The following is a 21,172-nucleotide window of genomic DNA, read 5'->3' on the forward strand; positions in this document are numbered from 1 at the left end:
ACTGAGTGTGTTTGTAACAGGCAGTCAACAGACTCTTTGTCAAAATTGCTTCAGCTGTGGTCTCACGGTTGTTTCTGTCAATCAAAAATGAACCTCATGTCCCATTCTTTCCCACAATGAACCCCTCTACTCCAGTCAGACACAAGCTATAACCTCAGTTCTTGTTTCTTCATATACTTATTATCTTGTTAATAGCGGAACTATTCATCTTATATGAGTATACTGTATATTAACACCACTGAAAACATCTGGTTGTGGTAAACCTGACCACAGACGGTCTGTTCCCGTACAGTGTCTAGCTGGAATTCCGACAGGCTGCATGCAGAGAATATTTGTGCAAATGGTGGACACCATGACGCCTCTGGAAACCTTTATTTACACACTTTGAAATGGCTCTTCATAAGATGATTCAGATACTGTTGAATCTGTACTCTCTTTGAATGACACCTGATTGAGTAAATGACAGAGAATGGGTCAGATTGTCTAATCAAGGTTGATTGTTACCAGTTCATTGAACGATGATATTTCCATTCACTATCTTCCATAAGTAAAAACAATAAGTTTGTCGCAGTTGCACCTTTATTCCTTTCCAAGGCAGAAGTTTTTTTAAATACCTATTTTAATCAACAGCTGGACAGTCAAATTATATGTATTTATTCTCACTCTTCTTCTTTACTTAAGGTTGAGGCTTCATTAATCTGTGCTGCTCATCTGCAGAGGGTCCTTATGGCACAATGACTGTGTCCCTCAGGGCTGAGTCACCACATATGGACACTCAAGTTCTCTTAGCCATTTGGTTAATGAAATGCCAGTTGTGCTACAATGAGATAAACAATAGATACCACTACAGTGCAGTGTCAAGCTGAGATGTCAGTCAAACTATGACATTTATCACTGTGCCATCCTCACCAAACCTCATTATACTTAAAGATTCTGTACTGAGGATTCTGTCTCATGTCGGTATAATGTGATGTCTCATTGGACACTCCATCTGCACTCGCTGTAAAGAAGTTTTGCGGTTCTGACATTGGAATGTGCAATAGGCTCTCAACATGCTTCAGGGGAGCACGTCACCTCGTACCTCTGAGCTTAAATGGTGAAGCAGGATACATGTTCTCATTGAGGGTTCATTAAACAGCCTCCACTGTTGTGGTAATGAAACTCCAGCTGCTAATGAGCACCGGCTGGATTGTTTTCTCAGAAGGGAGAGAGAGCCAAGACAGCTCTGTGAAGCCAGTCTGTTCATGGTATACTCCCCGCTCACTCCATCCTTCTTCTACTCCTCCTTCTGTCTTCATTCCTCTATCTCTGCACCGCATGGCTGCTATTTCACACCTGCTCATAAACTTCCTTAGGCGGTAGATAACAATGTTGTTTTGTTTCTGCCTTGAATTTGCTGTACAGTTACCGGAATACCAAAGTGGTTCCATCCATAGCTTTTCTGTATCTCCGGGTAAGTCTTGGACTTATCAGATGTTGTATATAGAGTACAGATGCAAATTTACATCAGACAGGCATTTTCCATCTAGATAAGTGCAATGATTGTACCTTGAGTAGTGACGAAGCTGGCGTAGCCTGGCCCTCCTCTGCCATAGTTTGATCAAGCGTGCAGCAGCAGTCATAAATAATGTTGGTTATGAAGTCTTAAACACACACTTTTTACTTGTAGCTGTTGACATACAAGTGTTGTATTCACAAATTAATTCCTGAGGTCATGTCCATACGGATGACAAAATTCATTGTTTTTCTGAGCAATCTGATTAAATCTTTTACATGGAGGTGATCTACAGACTCTTAAGCAGTTTAACTGTCCACTCAACACTAGTTTTTATGTACATAATTAGGACTGTATGTCAGTGAAAAGGGCTTTTCTCATCAGGTCTGCTAAGGACTATTTAATTTTGCTACAGTCCACAAACCTTGCGCAGAACTGCTGAATGGCCAACTTTAATTTGTCACAAATCGCATCTTCTGGTGTGTAAGAGTATGTAAATAAATATATATATATATATATTTGTTTTTTATTTCCACGTACATGGTTTTATTGCAATGGGATAGAATGAATTGTGCTGTTATATTTAAATTCATTATTAGTGGAACATTCTGGCTTTTTGAGCTAATATAACGACTCTAGAATGTACTCACCATAGTTTTGAATTACCTCTCTGTTTTAGCATTAGTCCATTGCAGAGATATGACTTAAGAGCTGACTTGTGATAATATTTCACTGTTACAGTGGCACATTATTGGGCCACGTAAACCTATAAAAAGTGCTTACTGTCATTTGTGTTAATGTGGCACCTGCTTTGTATCAACCTCTAATCGGAGGATTTACTGGCCTTAATCATATGCATGTAGATTGGCAGAACATGAACACAATTTTAAAGAATCCATTAAACATTGCTCATTGATAAATTGTGACCAAGATCTGAACTGACATTTTGCAGTTGAACAATTAATTTGTCAGCGCTCCCCGCTGGACAAGCTACTTATGGTGACGAATGATCGCAGACAAACCTCTGCTGTAGTGAATTATTTGTTCATGATCACCAGGGCACTGGTGTAGGTTTCGCTGACTGGGGAGAAGAAAACAAAGTGCTTCCACACGTCCACAGATTAAATGTGTATATAATGTCTGATAGATACTGCAGTGTCAGGTAAAAGAACCAGTGACCATCATCATGAAACAAAAGTAGACGTAACTGCAAAGGAAGGCTGTAGTTTGTCTTGTATTCAGACCATGGTCAGGTTGTCGTTGAAGACAAAAACACTAAACCATATATTTCTATTTGCAGAAATGCCTGCCATCTGATGGATATTAAATCCCCACAGTAACATTGGTCGTTGCACTACACAAAACCGTTATTCTTTCTTTGTTTCTGTGTGAGGAAATCATGATTATCTGATTCATGAGGCTTTGAATTTACTCTACCAATTTTATTGTTGCTGTTGAGATTCATCTTTTCTATTTATTGGAAGACCTAGAGCACTGCAACACTTAACAGTATGGCCTTGAGCCCAGTACTGAATTGTAGGTATAAACTATAGCAACACCAAGTTACATTTTCAAAAACTCTGCACCATACACTTATCCCTGGTGTAAAAAACCCAAACCCTGACCATGCTTCAAAGAAGATCCTTGAGGACATACAATAATGACAAGTAAAAGTAAGTTTTGACAGAATTCTGTTCTGCACCTACAGTATGTAGTACATAGGCAGCACTTCATTCATTACATTACATTGACATGTTTGTTTAAACAGCGCTAAATGTCAAGGAGAAATTATAGTAGTAATGTGTTTCCATCATTGCTGTCAGGAGATGGTGAAATTGCAAAAAGTGATGATCAGGGAATCTTCCATAAAAGAAACTGGTGCTTTGGTTAACTGCTTACTGTTTCCGACAATTGCCCTGACATATCATGTGTATACAGAATGATTAGTGATTGACAGAGCATACACCCTCCACTGTCACCTCATTTATTGATGTTATGTGGTTCTGTGCAGTCTCAGCACTAGTCCAGGACCACTAATAGGCCCTCAGGGGCAGTTGGGTTTAAATGACTTGGAAGAACTAGGGATGAAATGCTAATAAAGAGCTGCTTGGTGAATTTAAAGAGATTTACTTTAAACAATGAGCACAGTGTGAGTGGGCTCAATGTAAATCGTTTTCTACATTACCTTATATCCATGGTAACTACATATACAATTCAACGAGTTGCATATTGCTTTAAATTTATGTAATGCACAATCTGAGATAATCCTGCTAAAGTGTCGCAGTGTGTGATTCTGTATATTTTATGTTTTTCATGGATCCAAACCATTCTCTAGAGTTAAAAGCCAGGCCTCTGACAGGCAAGCATAATAAAAACACAACCTGTCAGTGTCCGTTAATGAACTGTTGTCATAAATATGTGACACATGAAGCGCCTCTTTAAAGCCCCGGGACCAATTTCATTATCTGCCCTCATCTACTTAAAGCCGATGAAGCTTGCAATGTGTTGTAGTCATTGGTCTACATAATGCAACAACTTTCTATTAATTATGAAAATACATTTTATACACAGTTATATTACATCCTATTCAATAATGCAAAAGAAAGATGATGGTAAAGAGCACGGTATTGAACCATTAGCACCTCAGGTGTTGACAGAGACGACCTGGTATAGGTGTCATGCAAACACGCAGTTACATTACCATTTATATTACGTATATACATAATCATAATTGGTAGGAAATCAGTAACGTCAACGTTTACACAAAGAAACACACTCAAACTCCTAATAAGCGTGATAACATGTGAAGTAGTCATGCAGCCTAAACAGGTGCTTCAAAATGAACAGAACAGCCAGGACTTGTCAGTCAAATGATAATTTACTCCTGAGGAAAGGTCTGTTCAGTAAATAGTTGACCCACACAGTAAAAGGCTTGTCACAACATTCAGTTTTATGACAATTGAGAAAGTGTAGCTAGAGTGTAGAGCAGCCTGGGTGTATGACATTCGCATGAAATCATTTTTTTTCTGTAAAGACAAAAGCATCGGTTTATTCAGCAAGCAGCTTCTTGAACTTTGATAATTTCTATGTTTCCTTTCAGGCCTAAAGAATGTATTGCAGTTTCACAAAATTAAAGGCGAGTGCTTCTGAGAGGTGGTGCAACGGGCTGAAAGGCAGCAGCAGCAGCAGCAGCAGCAACACGAAAACATAATTACATCAGAAAATGAGCAACCCAGCACACGGATTTTAAAAGTATAACATGAATATTCAGCAGAGCCTCAACTTTGAGGAATGCACATGTCTGACATTACTTTCAGTACCAATATCTTCTTTTACACATTTTGCTCTCGGCTGAAGTATGTGATCGGTCCGTGCCCGACATTTACCACGCCATAACAGCTACTTCTCTTTTGTACAGACGACTTTGATGAATTGCTGCGAAGATTTATTCGTCCTTTCTCTTGTAAAAGTAGCTGCCGTGTGCATTTTAATCGTAACATTAGTTTGCAAGAATTTTAAGAACGAGTAATTCGATTGATGTAGTAGGGAATCCGTTCTTATTACTTGTGTGATCTGTTTTATTAGTCACGCTCCACAGTATCGCCTTCACTGCTGGGGTTGAGCACTGTCAGCTTGAGTGGCATTATGATTATGATGTTTTTACACGAAACCCCGACTGTATTTTGTGTTATAGCAGGGACACTTAAATGTGTGTGTGGCAGGCAGGAAGGTGTGGTGTCACAACTGTGACTCCACGTTATGTTCCCTGTCAGCCATCTGCCATTGTACCAAGAAATGGTCATTAGTCACAGTCCTGTCATTTCATTATCACTTTTATACATTTATACTTGAACCATATAGTACTAAATGTCTGTGAACACTCCTCTTTGATAATCAGATTTTAAGACACCTATTTTTAAAGGAAAAAGGTATTATGATTAAAAAAATTTTTTAGCGGATAACAAATAGATTGTCATTGACAGATATATAATATAAGATGTATTGGAATGCCTGTGTCGAGATCTAATCAGCTTTCTTCTGAGCTGTTTTTCTTTGGTGAAGCAGAAGTCCACTGCAATGTAATGCTGCATTTAAATGCATTCGTTTTTTTGGTGAGTAATTTGAGAGGCTAGAAGAAGTCATGCATGTCAAAGACCGGAATAACAACATAACAACCCAGATTGGTCAGTTAAAAAAATAAAAAATAAAAAATAGCATTTCTGATTGAAGTTTTTCAATTTGATTTAGGGTTAGTGGTCATATTCTTTCGCGTTACATAAATCAACGGTGCGTGCATCAACGTGATAGCGATGCACTTCCGAAATAGTGTATATGTGTGTGACTGGTGGCTTCATTTTGACTTAGTGAAGCTTTGCAGTGCACTGTGCCTTGTTTGTCTTTAATCAGATTTACTGCCAACATTATTAATAACCGTGGAAGAAAGAGACGAAAATGAAGGAAAAGAGAAAAAGGTGCTGACAGAATACTGCATAATGAGCTTTTGTACCTTGACTATCTCTCTCTCTCCCCCTCTCAATCTCTCTCTCTGTCAGTCTGATTTTCTCTCTCCATTAATTTGCTACGTCAGCATTTACATTTCTCCATGTATCATTGCAGTATATGGATAAGGTATGGTTTTCAGTTTCAGCACCATATCTGATAAGAGATTGCTAGTGCGCTCTGCCTTGTTGATAGCACCCCAGCCTTGAAATTGCAGCCTAAACCACCATTAAGGCTTGAGAGTTAAGGTCCAAGCTGTGCTGAAAAAGCCTGTGTCCACTCATTGATATTCGCAGGCTCGATGAGGGAAAGCTGTAAACAACCAGAGAGCACTGAGATTGGCACTCGAGACAGGATGTTGCAGGACCAAGCACACAAAAACATGTCTTTCAACCAGTTGGGAGGACAAGCCATGTAATGACATAATGCAGTCCATAACCAAAACCCAAAGCTAAAGTTAAGCGACGGCTTGTTCAACTCAAGTTGTGAAGGATGGATCAAAATGACCAAACAATGATGTTTCTAATCATTTGTCAACATAACCACAGAAATAAATTTACACACAGTGTCTCTGCTTTCTAAACAACCCTACACACACACACACACACACACACACACACACACACACACACACACACACACACACACACACACACACACACACACACACACACACACACACACACACACTCAGAGCCCTCACTACTCTCTCTCTCTCGCTCCCCCTCTCTCGTCTGCACTACATTAGCAGCAGCTGGGGAGTGGATAGCATTGTAGAGGGCAGAGCTGAGGAGGGCAGGGCAGGCAGAGTGGCCCATGTGTGTACCATCCAGTGGTGAAAGAGAGACAGAGAGCAAATCTTCCTGCTAACGCTGAGCCTTTCTCTCCCTCTCTACTCTAGAGCTGCAAGCAGAGAAACAGCAGAGCTCCTCCTCCCCTGCCACCCAGGAACTGATGACAAGGCTGGGCTTTTTACTGGGAGAAGGGATCCCGGGTACGGCACGCATACCTATGGACGACAAGAATGAAAAGAAGGTATTTCATTTTCTCCCTCCCCTCCGACTCCCTCCCTCTTCCAGCAGCAGCTGTTGCCACTGCTGCAACACACTGATAGAGAGATAGGGGGGAGAGAGGGAAAGGATGAGAGCAAGAGGGAGTTGTTACAGTGCAACAGAAGAATGGATTTTTTTGTTGCAGCTTGATCCTTTTTTTTTACTCCATTGCATTATATTTTTATGAGGATTTAGAAGGGAACCCTTGGAATTATCTTTTGGCACAACAAACAACGGTAACTACCAAAACTGTTTTGTTTGAGATGTTTAAAAATGTTCGAAAGAGAGTAGCCACCTCATTAAAATACACTCAAAGTGGTTTTATTTTAGTGCCAGCTCTCCAGTGTGGTGTGTTGGTCTCCCAGTAACTTGAGTACAATTCCAGGGGCTCTTGAGTTTGTAACAAGAGTGTCTGAGTCCAGGTCCAGAAATAGTTATGTTAGGTCTCAGCCTCAGTTTGTTTAGCTCAACTAATTAGTTTTAGCTGTATGAAGACCAGAGCAGAGCACAGCCCAGCACGCTGCTCTTCCCTCATTCATCTCTTGTCTTAGGCACGTTTTGACTCCTCTGAACCGGCAATCCTTTGAAAAATGTGACAGAAGTTTACAAATGATTTGATGAATCATGTCCATTGTTTATTTCCAAAGGAGACGGGCCGTGTGGAAGTGCAATAGATTTCACTTTGTGTTTGTTTTTGAGTGTGAAGGAAGGATTTCAGAGCTCAGATGGGAGGGAAAGGCATGTTATTGTCACCTGCCAACAATTCCCTTTTCCGGCATACTGTTGTTTTACAACATGTCTTCGGCTCAGCGGGTTGTTTTCAGATCTGCGTCACAGTAAATTATTAAATGTCAGTAAGCTGTTTGGCTCTGACGTGAGAAGTGGCATAATCCCCAGGCGGCAGTCTCGGGGCTGGAAATTGCCAAGTAAAAAGCTAACTTCAACAAACCAAATTTGACTCTGAAATAGGAAATCTTGCATAGTTAATACTAGAATTCCACAAGTTGTTAACGATGCTGCCAAACATGCAGTACCCTCCCATTCTGCTCTTTGTATTCTTTCAGCATGTCATCATCACAGACATGTCAACAGTTGGCACATGTTGAATGAGAGGCTTGTCCAATTTCCTCTCATACTGACGAAGAATTGGCAGAAGCTTGCAAATTTGTTAAATTTTGGTTGTGATCTATTTTTGAAAATAGTCGCAGGGGTCTCTTATAATTAGGGCTGGGCATTAAGGGAGGAATTCTAATTTGTTATCGGTTTATGTCACAATATAAATCGAATCAGTATTTCTGTAAGGCTTGGGCTATATATCGCTTACAAATAATATCTGGATATTTTTAGACTATATCCTGTATATCGGGGATATAAAGATGCACACATGTTTTTTTCTCTGGATTCATAAAAGGTTTTCTTTTGAGATGGTAATGCTCCTCAAAGGAGACAATACACTGTGAATACACTCTAATATAAAACATCTACTGTTAATTATCTGTATTACAGGCTTAAAATACAGTCATTACCATTCCTTGTTCATTTCTTTGGCTTTTTAATGTCAAATGAAGGATGTTTACTTGTTAGAAACATGAAATGTGTTTAATATGGTCAAATTCTTCTATAAACACAATTTTAAGTGACACAATATATATAATCTGGTCAATTGCATGTATTTATCAGTGTATAATATTTCATTGTTTGCATTTCACAACTGTATACAATATAATAAATCTGATGATTATCAATGCAACAGCCTTTGAAACCTGGAAACGATATATCCAAAATTGAAGATGATATCTTGTTTTATGTCATACTATAATATATCGCCCAGCTCTAGTAATAATTCAAATAAGTTCACTTTATCTTCATTCAAGTGATTTCCTTCAAACATTATAGCCAGTAAACAGGGCCAAACTGACTGCATATTTAATTAGATTTTCACATTATTCTTTATAAAAATAAAACACGGATCTATACAATGAAATTTAAGATCGTTTATCAAACTGTAATCACTAATATTGTGTAGTGTAGCTTCAGAGAACGATCAAAAACCAGGATTTATAGGCATATTTGAGGGTTAGGTATGATGTCAGGAATGGTTTGAGATGTTTTGGTCAGAGTTTTGTGGTTTGAGGCAAAACACAACCTTGTACCAATTGTTGTTCGAGTGAAAGTCCCCCAGGCAGCAAAAAGTTTGACATTAAAGTTTTTTTTGAGAATAATTATTTAAATTGCCCCAGGCTTCTATCATTGTGTTTTAACTGCGGGGATTTTATATCTGAATGGGTAGGTTTTCATTAAGTACATACACTCTTATTTCCCTAGTAAAGAATTTATTATGGGAGCTAATATAGACACTTTTCGTAAAATAATGTTTGTTGAATTAACGTATGAGGGAGCAATTGGTTCAGAACCTCCTGAGCCATAATCTGTCTCTCTGTTGTGTAATTATTTGAAGGCTTTTGAATGTGTTTCTTAAACTAGGACAATAATAAACTGCCTTGGCTACAGTACATTGTGTAGAATCACAAAACAGTTGAAGAATACAGGACATACTACCTTAAATTCAGATTGCTATGGTCGTCAGTTTGCTCAATGGTTGTCAAACAGGCTTGTTGGCATGAAAAAAGGTATCTATTGTGTCACAACAAAGTCGAGCGCTCTTCCCATGTGAAATTCTCTCAAGGCTTACTTTCCTCAAGATACATGACTGTGTAATTTCCAAGCCCTGCTCCATTTACATTGCTCATGCCCTTCACTTGACGTGTCATGCTCACACGTGAAATGCTTGTTTATTTGTGAGGGGGGGACCTTTTTTCAAATTGCTTTCACGTGATCTGTGTCAAATAAGCAATGAACTCAAATTATTCTTTTAAATTCAGTCGGTTCTCCTTGCAAATGCAGTGTTTTGTCCTGTGTTGGTGTAGTAGAGCACTTTGGTGTTGTGTCTGAAGCCTGTCTATCTCCTCCTCAGTGCTCAGTGACAAGCCAAGGAATCAGCCCCTGCTCTACACTGACCAGCAGCACGGCCTCTCCCAGCACTGACAGCCCATGTTCTACGCTCAACAGCACAACCAGCCGCCCGCCTCTCAGCCACTCCAGCCCCTGTGGGACCATCACCAGCCCCAGCTCCACACTTGAGAGTAAGGACAGTGGGATCATCGGTAAGAAATCATCAACTCTATTATACTGGCAGCACCCACGTCTGTAATGGTGCCCTATGGAGCTTTTGTCCAATATTAGAGCTATAAAGCAATGGTTTTTATTAGTGGGTTCTGAAAGCACATGACAACACATCCCAATTGCAGTGTTTTTGATTTAAATGGGCTTTGGCCAAGCTTTTTTTTCCTTTTCAATCAACTCAACTTAATTTGTTTCCAAGAAAACTTGTCTTGCCTTTAAGCTAGAAGCTTATAAATATTTGGAAATATTTGACTATTGCACTGCTGTTGTATCTGAAGCAACAAAATGCTATTTAAACCAAAACGGTCCGTAAGGTAAATGAACCAAGTTGGCTGCTGTCACAGTGAACACTGGCTTAGTGACAGCTCTTATTTTAATACAACCAGCTCATCAGTCACCACATCCTTTAATATGTTAATGACAAACAAATGCCTATTATTGTTTTAATTATGGCATTTGTTCTGCACAATACAACCATCAATACAGAGTGTTTTTTTGGCATTAAGCTCTTTGTGGTTTAATTGGTAACCTGAGAATCGTTAACTTGTGTGCACTGTGTAATTTAGACCAAAAGTCCCACCTGCATAGTGTCAGTCATTCATCATTTTAAAAAACCCACTGGGACTGAAAAGCAATTGTGTCAGATTGCATTCATCCTTTACCATGTGTCAGTTATTGGTTTTGTGTGGAGCTTTTCTGGTATGAGAGATCACGGAGGTGACACTTGCCACAGTTTGACACTGTGCTGTTTCTCTCTGGTAATAGCCCTGTAAGACATGTGTGGATTTACACAAGCTGACAGGAAGATGACGTCTGTATTAATCCATTTGCCATTTTTACACATAAAGCCTCCATTGGCTATAGTGTGCAAGGATTTTGTCCCTTTTTGTGTAATATTTTAGTAAGGATTACACATAATAATAGATATGTAATAGTAATAGAACGACGCCATACTTTTTTTCCCCCAGTAACTGACTGGCATGATTTTTCTGCATTGGAAATCAAGGCATGTACAAACCAGAGAAATTGATACAACTGCTTAAAAAAGTTAAAAAGTTCACCACTGTATTATATATAGAATCTGTGACATAGTGTCTTTCAGCATGGAGCCACTAACAGGGTGCCGCACGGTTAAAGCAAACAGTCGCAGGTTTTGTAGTCCATTCCATTGTAAAGCTACTCTGCTTATGTCAAATCACAACTGGTCAAAACATCCTATCAATCTATTTTAATAAGACTGCAGGCACAGAGAAGAACAAAGCTATGTTGTGTCCACAAGTCAGATTTCAACCAGTGATTAACGTTCCCCGTTCTTTGAAGTTTGACGCTCGCTCTGATTTCAAAAGCTCTTCTGTGGATTTTCATAGACTGCAAAGTCTTAACATTTACAAACAGCTCCTAGAAGAGTTTCTGCAGGAGGCTCCTGGGGGATAGCCCATACCAGGCTTATAGTAATGAATGTCCATCTTTTATATTGTAAAAACACAAGTTAGCGACAGGTTTAAATTAATAATAGCATATTATTTGCCACAGGCTAATAATATGCTACATTGTCAGGTCTCCTAGTGCTATGCTGAGTGTGTAACTTCATATTTGCCCATGTAAACAGCACAGTACTCACACGGTCCACAATGTGTATGATATTAATATCCGTCATGATGTTACTTTTGCAGATTAGTATAGTGTGATGCAAATACAGCCAGCTGGCAAGTCACTTGCAGTTATCTGACTGTACTGATGTTTCTGTACCCAGCTGCCTGCCACTGTGTAGCTTTGTCCCTCTGCTCAGGTTTTTGGGATCACATCAGAGGACTGCGTTGCCCTTGGGAAGGATTAAAGGATTTGTTCTCATGTAACTGAAACACCTGTCTAAACTTAAAAAACTAAAGGGAGTTTTAACTCCAGTTCTTTCATATTCTTTTCGTTCTCCTTTTAACCTGAAGAAAAGTTGAGAAAATGTGAAAAACAAAATCTGCTAATTGCATGCCGGTGCATCTTTGGTTTTCACAGTGATAAGAGGCTTTCTCTGAAAATCGTAAACATCAAGTGAAGTTTTTTTTACTCACTGTCTTCTCACATATTCTAATTCCCGCCATCGTTTTCATCTTCTCTCAGCCACCATCACTAGTTCCTCAGAGAACGATGACCGCAGTGGCTCAAGCCTGGAGTGGAGTAAGGATGGCAGCCTGAGAGGCAGCCCACGCAATGGCCTGGCACAGAGCGTGCGGGCTGACACCTGCTCCCCTGTGGCCGAAGAAGACTCCAATAGTGCCACAGCAACACCAGCTGATGCCCCATATCGGTCAGACCAGCAGTCCAACACATCGGCAGGAGCATCTGGACCACTGCATCCTCCATCTCACTCACCTGAGGGACCTGTTCATTACACACCACAGACATCTTCTTCCCTCATGATGCCAAGGCCGAACTCTGTAGCAGGTATGAGATCTCCGTCTTTGAGCTTTAACATATGGGCATCCTCTGTGCAGAGCAGACACATGGATGAATTTGTATACCTTTCCTCAATGACCCTGTGGTTTGATTTAGCATTACGAAAAACATTTTACTGAAGCTTTCTCCTTGTAGCCTAGTAACCCTTGCTGTTTGGCGAGCAAAGCTGCGACTCCACTCTACTAGTGTTTGGTAGTCTTCTTGTATTGTGCACAGTCAGTTCATGATTGTGATACTATAAGATGGTGACCTGTGCCTGAGGCTGACAAGTTATTTGGAATAGAAATGACACACGCCAGAAAAAGACGTGTAGCTGTGGAGGGAATGGGATGTTGGTGTTTTTGAGAGGGCAGGTTGTCCTTTTCAAAGTGGAGCAGGGTATGGAGGCAGAAGTTATGGACTAGCCAGCTGTTGTGCATTGTACCCCGACACGGCAGGCCATGTTGGACCTAAGCACAAGCTACTGTCTGGCTGATCTGTTCTGCATTCCTGCCCTGGAACCTCCCTGTTATGGCTCAGCTCGCCATATCCACACAGCTGTCACAGTTGTTGATACCCCTTGCTACCCCCTCTGCTCTGAGCTTTTCACACTCCAGGGTCTCCCTCACATTCCCCCCCCTCTATTTTTTACGGTTTCTAAAACACAGCTCGTTATGTCTTCTTTTAAACCTTAGTCCAGATCAATCCAAAGTGACCAGTTCTCCTGTGATAACCTTCTTTGCAGCTCCATATCCAATCAAATTCTAGTTATCTTAGTCACTACCCAGGGGACCGTACTGCACATGCTTGCTATTAGGTTGGCTAGACTAATAGAAACATATTTGATTGTTATAGCTGTTGCAGACTAGACTATTTAAAGTGGTGGTGTGGCGCCATTAATGTTCTCTAGGGTGTCCTGGACAGATTTCTCCCTATGGAGACAATAATGGCTCATTCTATTCTGGTCTAATTGACTCCTCTCGGGAAAGTAAAATGTGTATGAAATGGAGGATAACACTGACAACAAACAAACAAATGAAAAGTATATAAGGACGATAAGCTAGGTTTTGTGAGGTGAAGCTGAGAAGACTAGGCTTCTTCTGAATGTCCTCAATGATCATTGTCTTAAAAGAGTAATATAGAGACTAGACATACTGTATTTGCAGGAATAGAAACATGTGTTTCATGTTTCAGTTATAGAACACATGCCACAGCTTATGTTTGTATTTCACACTATGCAAGGTTTTTTTTCCACATTACTTGGACAGTGTTTCTATAGCTGAAACTGTGCCCACATTGTCAGCATGAAGTTGTATAAGGGATTGTGCTGAACATATCTTTTCATTGCCCATTCTGTTGTTCCATGAGTCCATAACCTTGTGCATCTCGCTGTTTCCCTCTGCCATAAACCTGAACGCTGCAGACACACACAATGCCTCGTAAAGCTAACAGACCAGGAAATATTTGAGTGTTAGTGTGTGTTGGTTGGTGTGTAAGCATCAGTGTGCCCGTCTCCATGTGTCCTACCAGGAGTTTATGGGCTGATGTCATAGTTATGCAGCATTACCCTCTAGGGGCCTGTGGAAATCACACCTCAGAATTTACGCCGTGTGAGAAAGCCCTGTGAGAGGACATAGATGAATTGTTGAAAAAGCTTCATTTATGACCCAAAATAATTGTTGTGCCGGGGATGGTAGAAATTTTATTTAATTAAAAAAAGAAAAGATTATTAGAAAGAAGCAATTACTGATGCAGGAAGGAGCTGAATGGAAGAGACGTCCTTGTGCAAATCAAGTAAAAATGTATTCGTCATTTGTACATTAATTGTGTGCCAGAACCTCTGTGACCTTTGTACATCAGCATAAACAATAGGATAACAAAGCATATACTGTGAATTTGCCCATTTCTTGCGACGATAAACAAGGACACGTAGAGCCCTGTATGGAAATATGTATAACTGCTGCATAGTTTGTGCCCAAATACACTGATGGAAAACCTGAGATAAAATCACATAAATGATCCCCACTCCCCAACTTTTGTGTTTTTTCTCCACATATATTACACGGTATATATATTTTCAAGGGTTATTTCAAGGATTTTGACCACAGCATGGAGGAAATGGCTTGAGAAGCTCCTTATCTTTGGCCTTGTCAAAAACTGATGCTTTAATTTTACACCAACACTGACAAACACGATTTGTTTATCTAACTGCTGTATATATACATGTTATTTCTTTTCTCAGCCAAAACATACAGGCATATGATTTTTAGTTCATATTGGTTGCTCTATGTCCTGTGTTGACACTTTCATAGAGAGCTATTCAATATGGTTTTTCATTAAACTTAACTCTTTCATCACCTGACAATCCATACCCAGGTTGTAGCCTGAATAAAGTAAAAATATACATGCAGTATGACTTCACTCATCTAATTGTGACACTGCTTTACTTTTATCATTCGACTCAGCAGTGGAATATTTCGGCAGCTACAACAGACAGTCGAGATAATGACTTCAAGTTGCAGAGCGTTGCAGCACAAAGGCCCAAAATTCCTTAAAGGCAATTTGGAATGTACAAGGAATGGCTGCCTGCATATCACTGACAAGTTTCATTTGCACAGCCTTGGTGAACACACACAGACTCTCACTCTGTGGTTAGCGTCTCCTCGGGTCGCAGTGGGAACACTGTGTGGAGTCTGCATGTGCTGTGGCAAGTAACACAAATGTTGGCTCATACCACCTGTCACTGTAGGTCTGACTTCAGATGCCTCTCTTGACACAGTTTTTTTTCATTAGAATGTTAGCTGTTAGTCCAAGCTGGTAACCTTGCCACAATTCTTCATAGAAACTCTGCTATATCATATATTGCTGCTTTAAAAAGTTGCCATATGTATCATCCATTTAACATTAAGATCCTGTTTTGGAGGTCACAACTGACCTCACAGTAAATACTGTGTGAATAACACAACGACCCATAAGCCATAAAGCAATATGGCTGGCTGTTTTCTGTGCTTCGTTTTCATAAAAGCACTTTGAGAAAGTCTTTTATTTGTTTTTCTAAGCATGACACTGACATTCAATGCAGTCCTTTTTCTACAGCCAAATATCAGAAGAAACGGCCCTCAACTAACAAACAGTTTTGCTGATGTTATACACTAAAACGTGATTTTACTTTGTTGGGAAGTTTCTGGCTCATTGATATCTGATTAAAGAACATGTTTGGTTTTTTTTTTCAAAATATAATGCTGTTAGTAATCTATCATATTAAGTATTAATCAGTTATTAGTTGTAAAAGTAAAGGCAAAGAAAAAAAACACAGTATTGACAATGCACATGTCAATTATATTTTGCTGAATATTTTGAGAACTTTCCTCAAAGTTCTACCAGGGAGGGGGAGTGCAGAGCTATGGATGGTGTGGTCTGGTAGTGAAATCTGACACAGGGTTGCAGCTGTTTAACAAGGCGCTGCTCATTCTGAACTTCACATGGAGGAGACAGAAAAATGACAGAGAAACAGCTTCTGCCTTGACAAAAAGGGGGCAGAGTTGGAGACGATGAGCCTTGCGCTGATTAGACAAAAGAATGACAACCAGTGATGCAAGCATGAACTGAGAGCGCCAATGGCAACATTTGAATGCAGTAGCTGGTGTTTGACCCGAGAGGCAGCAGATGCGCTGATTTTTATCACATGTATAATTTCAGTACTTAACACAAAACTGTAAAGATTTGCACCTGGACCAACAAAGCTTTACTAGATACCCATATACAGTACAGTGGTTTTACCTGAAAAAAGTAGTTTAGGGGTTTATTTGCACCTTTGGGAACAACAATCACCATTTTGCGGCCCTAGTTATATTAGAACATTTCTCAAATAAGAGTTGTGCGTGTGTGTTTTTTTTGTTCACTGTTTGTCTCACTTGAGTCTGTCTGTCTCTCTACTGGAGCAGGAAGCCATGATAACTCTTTTATCTGAAATGCTGCAAGCTTCTGTCTTTTCCAGCAGCTTTTTAAAGCCAGTATTGTCTGCTGAAGCTTTTTCAACCTGCTTGAGGATATGCCTGCATGCTGTCAGTGTTTTGTGATGTCATCAGGTAGCCATGGAATCCAGTGCTGCCTTGGGCTTTATGTAGACATTGATCTGTTCAGACCAGAAGATGAAAAGAAAGCATGAAGAAAACACTTGCGCCATTCATGTCCAGCAGCTTTCTGAAAAGGTCACAGTCACATCTTTTGAAATGTCAATTTTCAGAGAATTGTTGGAGCCGCTGAAACAGCAGGGGGAAAACTCAGAAATCGTTACAGAGATCAATTAGACTGAGTTTTGAGGCTCCATTTAAAATTCTGCTCAGTGGCATTCCATTGGATCAGAACTTGCCAAATGCCCAGTCTCAAAGGGACCGTTTTCAGCTAACTACTCTGGCCACGACAGAGTTATTTGTCGAAGTATGATTAACAGCATGACGCCACTGAGAATTATGTAATGGCTGATTAGGAACTGTGCAAATGTTAGGCTGGCATGGATGTTGTAATGTCCTGCCTTTTTCTACCTCAGGGTTATAACTCCTGACACAGGGTTGGTCAAGTATGACATTCCAAAGATTCTCAATTGGGTTAATGTCTGTCCACAGTGTTGACCAGTGCAGGTGTAAAAATAATATCCAATACTCCCTGTACCCCACAAGTTCAGCCACATGAATACTGGCATTGTCATCTTGGAATATGACTGAAAAATGTCAGCTGACTTAATTGTTAAACATTATAAATGATTCAAATTATAAAGTACTTTGATAATAACTTAAGCATTAGAATAGAATAAAAGGCGTATCGTCATCACAAGACAATAAGATAAGTGCTGGATTCTTCTGAAAACTGGTGCAATAAACTGGTGCAATAAAAACCATTCATCATCAACATCAGTCAGGACATACAGTGATAAATAAACATAATAAAAAAAGGGGGAGAGTGACACTCACAGGACGTATTGCACAGGAATGAATAACTGTACATATGCTAAGATGGTGAACATTATAAACATCATATCTGCTAAACATAAGCATTATGACATCATCACTGTCCACTTGACCGTGGACTGGTCTGCTTCTTCGTACATTTGCTCTCCTTGGCTTTGATCCATCAAGAGTTCAGGGTCAGGTTATGGTTAAGATAGATAAATGCTTTAGGGCCACAACTGAGGACAGTGTCTGCCAGACCTTGTGATGGACTGTCTCATCTGCAGCCTGCAGTGGGAATCAATTTTGTGCAGCATTGTAAATCTGATAAACTTCAAGATAAATCATTATTATTCACAGTCACAAGTTTTCACATTGGAAAAAAAATATACATAGTGTGGACTGGACAATGTACACTATTTATTTTTGTGGGACTATTGCAGCTGAAGGCTTTTTAAAAATGTCCCTGGTAACCAGCCCGATTTGCGTTCAGGCCATCTAAATTCCACTTAGCTTAAGCTAAAGACATTTTGATTTAAAAGGTCAGTGTAGGGCCACAGATAATTTACTACAGCACACATATGGATGTGCAGTTGCATTTTTAGAGACTTTGGAGAGCTTTCAGCTGTATTCTAAAAATTACGTTGTTTTTTTGTCTCAATCATGCAGTGTCACGCAAAGGTCATCATGAACTTGTGCAATTTGAAAAGGCAAAGTAAGAGAAAGAGAATATTGATTGTGTGAGCATTGTAAAAGAAGATAAGAGAGTAAAGTCAGTGACGTAAGGATGGGGGGGGGGCAGTAGTTGGAACAGACGAGCTCAGTCCTCCTTTTCTCTGTTCTGTCACGGGAAACATAGTACTGATGGTTTCAAAGGGCAGGGTTGCCTGAGGAAAAACTGAACCCTGTTTTCATCAGAATGCACATTTGTGCAGCTTCAAAGTCTCTTCAAACGAAATGAGGGTTTTCAAGGTATCATATGTACGTTTTATCAATGAGTAGAGATTTCCAAGAATAGAAAGGAGGCTAGAAAAAAAAAAGATTTGAAGATGACAGAAGCAATGTGATGGGAATGTGAAGCCTATGGGAATGTTTGGCCTTGAAGGAGCTGTGGATAAGAGATATGACTTAAGATAAAAAAAAAAAGAAGATGGTTCGGGATGTATTACGATAGGAATAAAGGAGTGGAGGCAGTTAAATGACTTAAAAAAAAAGTCAAACTAGGCATTTGCCTCAGTCTGCAGTTGCTTTTAGGACGACCAGAGAAAATATGTTTTGTGTAATATAATGGTTAGTGTAGCCTTTGCCTTCTCTCCCTTTGAAATCTTGAAAAGATATAATGAAAAAAAGAAGAAGAAAAATCAACAACGTCCTCATGTGCCCTGCTGATGTCAGTAGCAGCGATTTGCTGCATAGACTTGATTCACTGTCCATCCTCTCTCTCGCTCTCTCCCTCTCCCGGTAACACATTTTCCTCACCTCCACCTCCCACACCCCACAGTATCCGTGTCACTCTCTCACTTTTTATCGCATCCTTCTCTCTTAACCCTCACCCTACTTCACCCAAGACCGTTTATTTGGATGACAGTAGCAGCTTATTGCAAACTGTAATCAGCCACTGGGCGAGGAAATCTCTTGCTTTTCCATTTCTATTTCTTTGAAATTAATTTTTTACAAAGAGGAAGTTTTGTGTTTGTGTGTGCACATGAGGTCTGTGCATGTATGTAGTGGGTGTAGGGACGGTGACACTCCTCTGTATTCATTGAGTGAGAGCCTAATGCTTTGGATGCTGTGACTGGCTGAGCACTGGAGAGGGGGCAGCCAAGCCTTCAGCTCAGCAGCTGAATGCTGCCAGTGTGCCTGCATGGGAGCACTGGGGCAGAGGAAACGCTTTTGTGCCCTCGGTGAGCTCATCCACTGGGAACACTCTTCATAGATTTAACTGAGGGTCTGAACCCTGCCTCCTTGCCTGTTTGCCTGCACAAATATATTCCATACTGGGGAACAGGGGGAGGGCTTTGAGAATTCCCATTGTCCTTCCAGGCTCTTCTGTTGCATGTAAGTAGCTGTGAAGTTTAGTTGTATGATGAGATTTGAAGTGTCCATGCTGCATTGCTGAATTCATATGCATATGCATTTTCATTAGCTGTTTTATTTATATAACTTACAACAAGAAAATGTATTTGCAGTTCTCTGTTATAATTCTTAAGATTAATTTCATATGTATTGTGCAGGGCATAAGTTCTGGTGTTTTTGTTTGTTCTTGATGTTGTTTCATGAACAGAAACAGTGTAACACTATTTGTATAATACATTCTTCATCTTATTTAGGGACTGTTTGTATCAGTATTTACTTCTGAAACTTTTTCTGTTTTCAGTCACAATCCAACCCTTTTCATGGCCGTCTCGCTTTACTCGCGCAAGGTTGCTGTTGCTTCCGTCTGTCTTGACCTAAAATTAACCGCTTCCTGTGTGCAGCATGGCACTGTTTTCAGGCAACACAAGATCAAAATACTGCTATATTGAGAAACACGAAGCGAGTTGTGTGGAGCCGATGGGATTAATCAGTATTGTGTGAACTCATTTGAAAAGTATGTGAATGTAATGGCCATTTGCTTGTGTTTAAAAAATTATGCACTACAGTTTTAAAAAACTGAAAAGAGCATTGACTCCACTGCAGCACCTTCCACAGCAGTAAAAGTGACCACATAGGCCTTCTTCACTTCCAGTCAACATTTTAGTTGATGACAGCAGACAAGTTTTAATTAGTGGGACATTCCAGAGAGCACGTTTGCGACCAAGTGATGCTGAAGAGTTGAGTGTTTGTGACAGTCTCGCCAGCTGACACTGATAAAGTAGAGAGCAGCAGCTTTAATTCTGCTCTTCAGCAGGGCCAAGAGAGCAGGATCACCATGGAGATAGCATTGTAGAACAGTGAGCTGCAGTTGGAAGAGAGAAACCTCGTTGCACCAACGCACATCTTTTAGTATGCATACAGACTGCACTTTAAAAAGGTGGTTGAACTGCTTTTCATTTACAGATTTTAGCTTTAAAAGAAGACAACTTGTATAATTCCTGTTTCCTTTATATGTTAAGTTTAGTAATGTTTTGTGTCACAACATTTGGCCTTGCTCTTGAGCGAAACTCACTGTCTTTAGCTGTCAGCTCAAAAATAAATAAAGCTTGAAATACTGATACAGATTGCTGGTACCTGCACACATTACCTAGAGCAAACTACAAATGTCAGAGCACACAGAATCTCGTACTCTTCACTCATCTCTCTTGGAGATGCCACAAAATCCATTTCATTCTGGCACTTAATGCTATAGAGTATTTGTGCCTAATACGCTCAAAATGCACCAAAGTGTCTGCTTCACTCTTTTTTTTTTGTCCGTCTTCGTCTCCAGCGACCAGTTCCACAAAGCTGGAAGACCTGAGCTTTCTTGATGAACAGCGTAACACCCCCCTGCGGACATCCATCCGCTTACCCTGGCACAATACAGGAGGAAGGCCACCTCAGGACTCTAAAGGTGAGAGCAGCATGCGTTATTGCTTCAGGTAGACGTG

At 40.1% G+C, this 21,172-nt stretch overlaps 1 protein-coding gene across 1 annotated transcript in view; it reads left to right on the forward strand.

The window, feature by feature from the left end:
• The window catches only part of tanc1b (tetratricopeptide repeat, ankyrin repeat and coiled-coil containing 1b), a 59,952-nt gene that overhangs the window by 11,830 nt on the left and 26,950 nt on the right, over positions 1 to 21,172 (forward strand). The window contains exons 3-6 of the mRNA XM_083908483.1: positions 6,897 to 7,030; positions 10,022 to 10,211; positions 12,346 to 12,669; positions 21,013 to 21,135. Of these exons, the coding sequence (XP_083764609.1) occupies positions 6,897 to 7,030; positions 10,022 to 10,211; positions 12,346 to 12,669; positions 21,013 to 21,135 (771 nt within the window). The remainder of the gene's footprint in view (positions 1 to 6,896; positions 7,031 to 10,021; positions 10,212 to 12,345; positions 12,670 to 21,012; positions 21,136 to 21,172) is intronic.

This window comes from Microchirus variegatus (assembly GCF_963457635.1).
Source record: "Microchirus variegatus genome assembly, chromosome: 22".
Lineage (NCBI taxonomy): Eukaryota > Metazoa > Chordata > Actinopteri > Pleuronectiformes > Soleidae > Microchirus > Microchirus variegatus.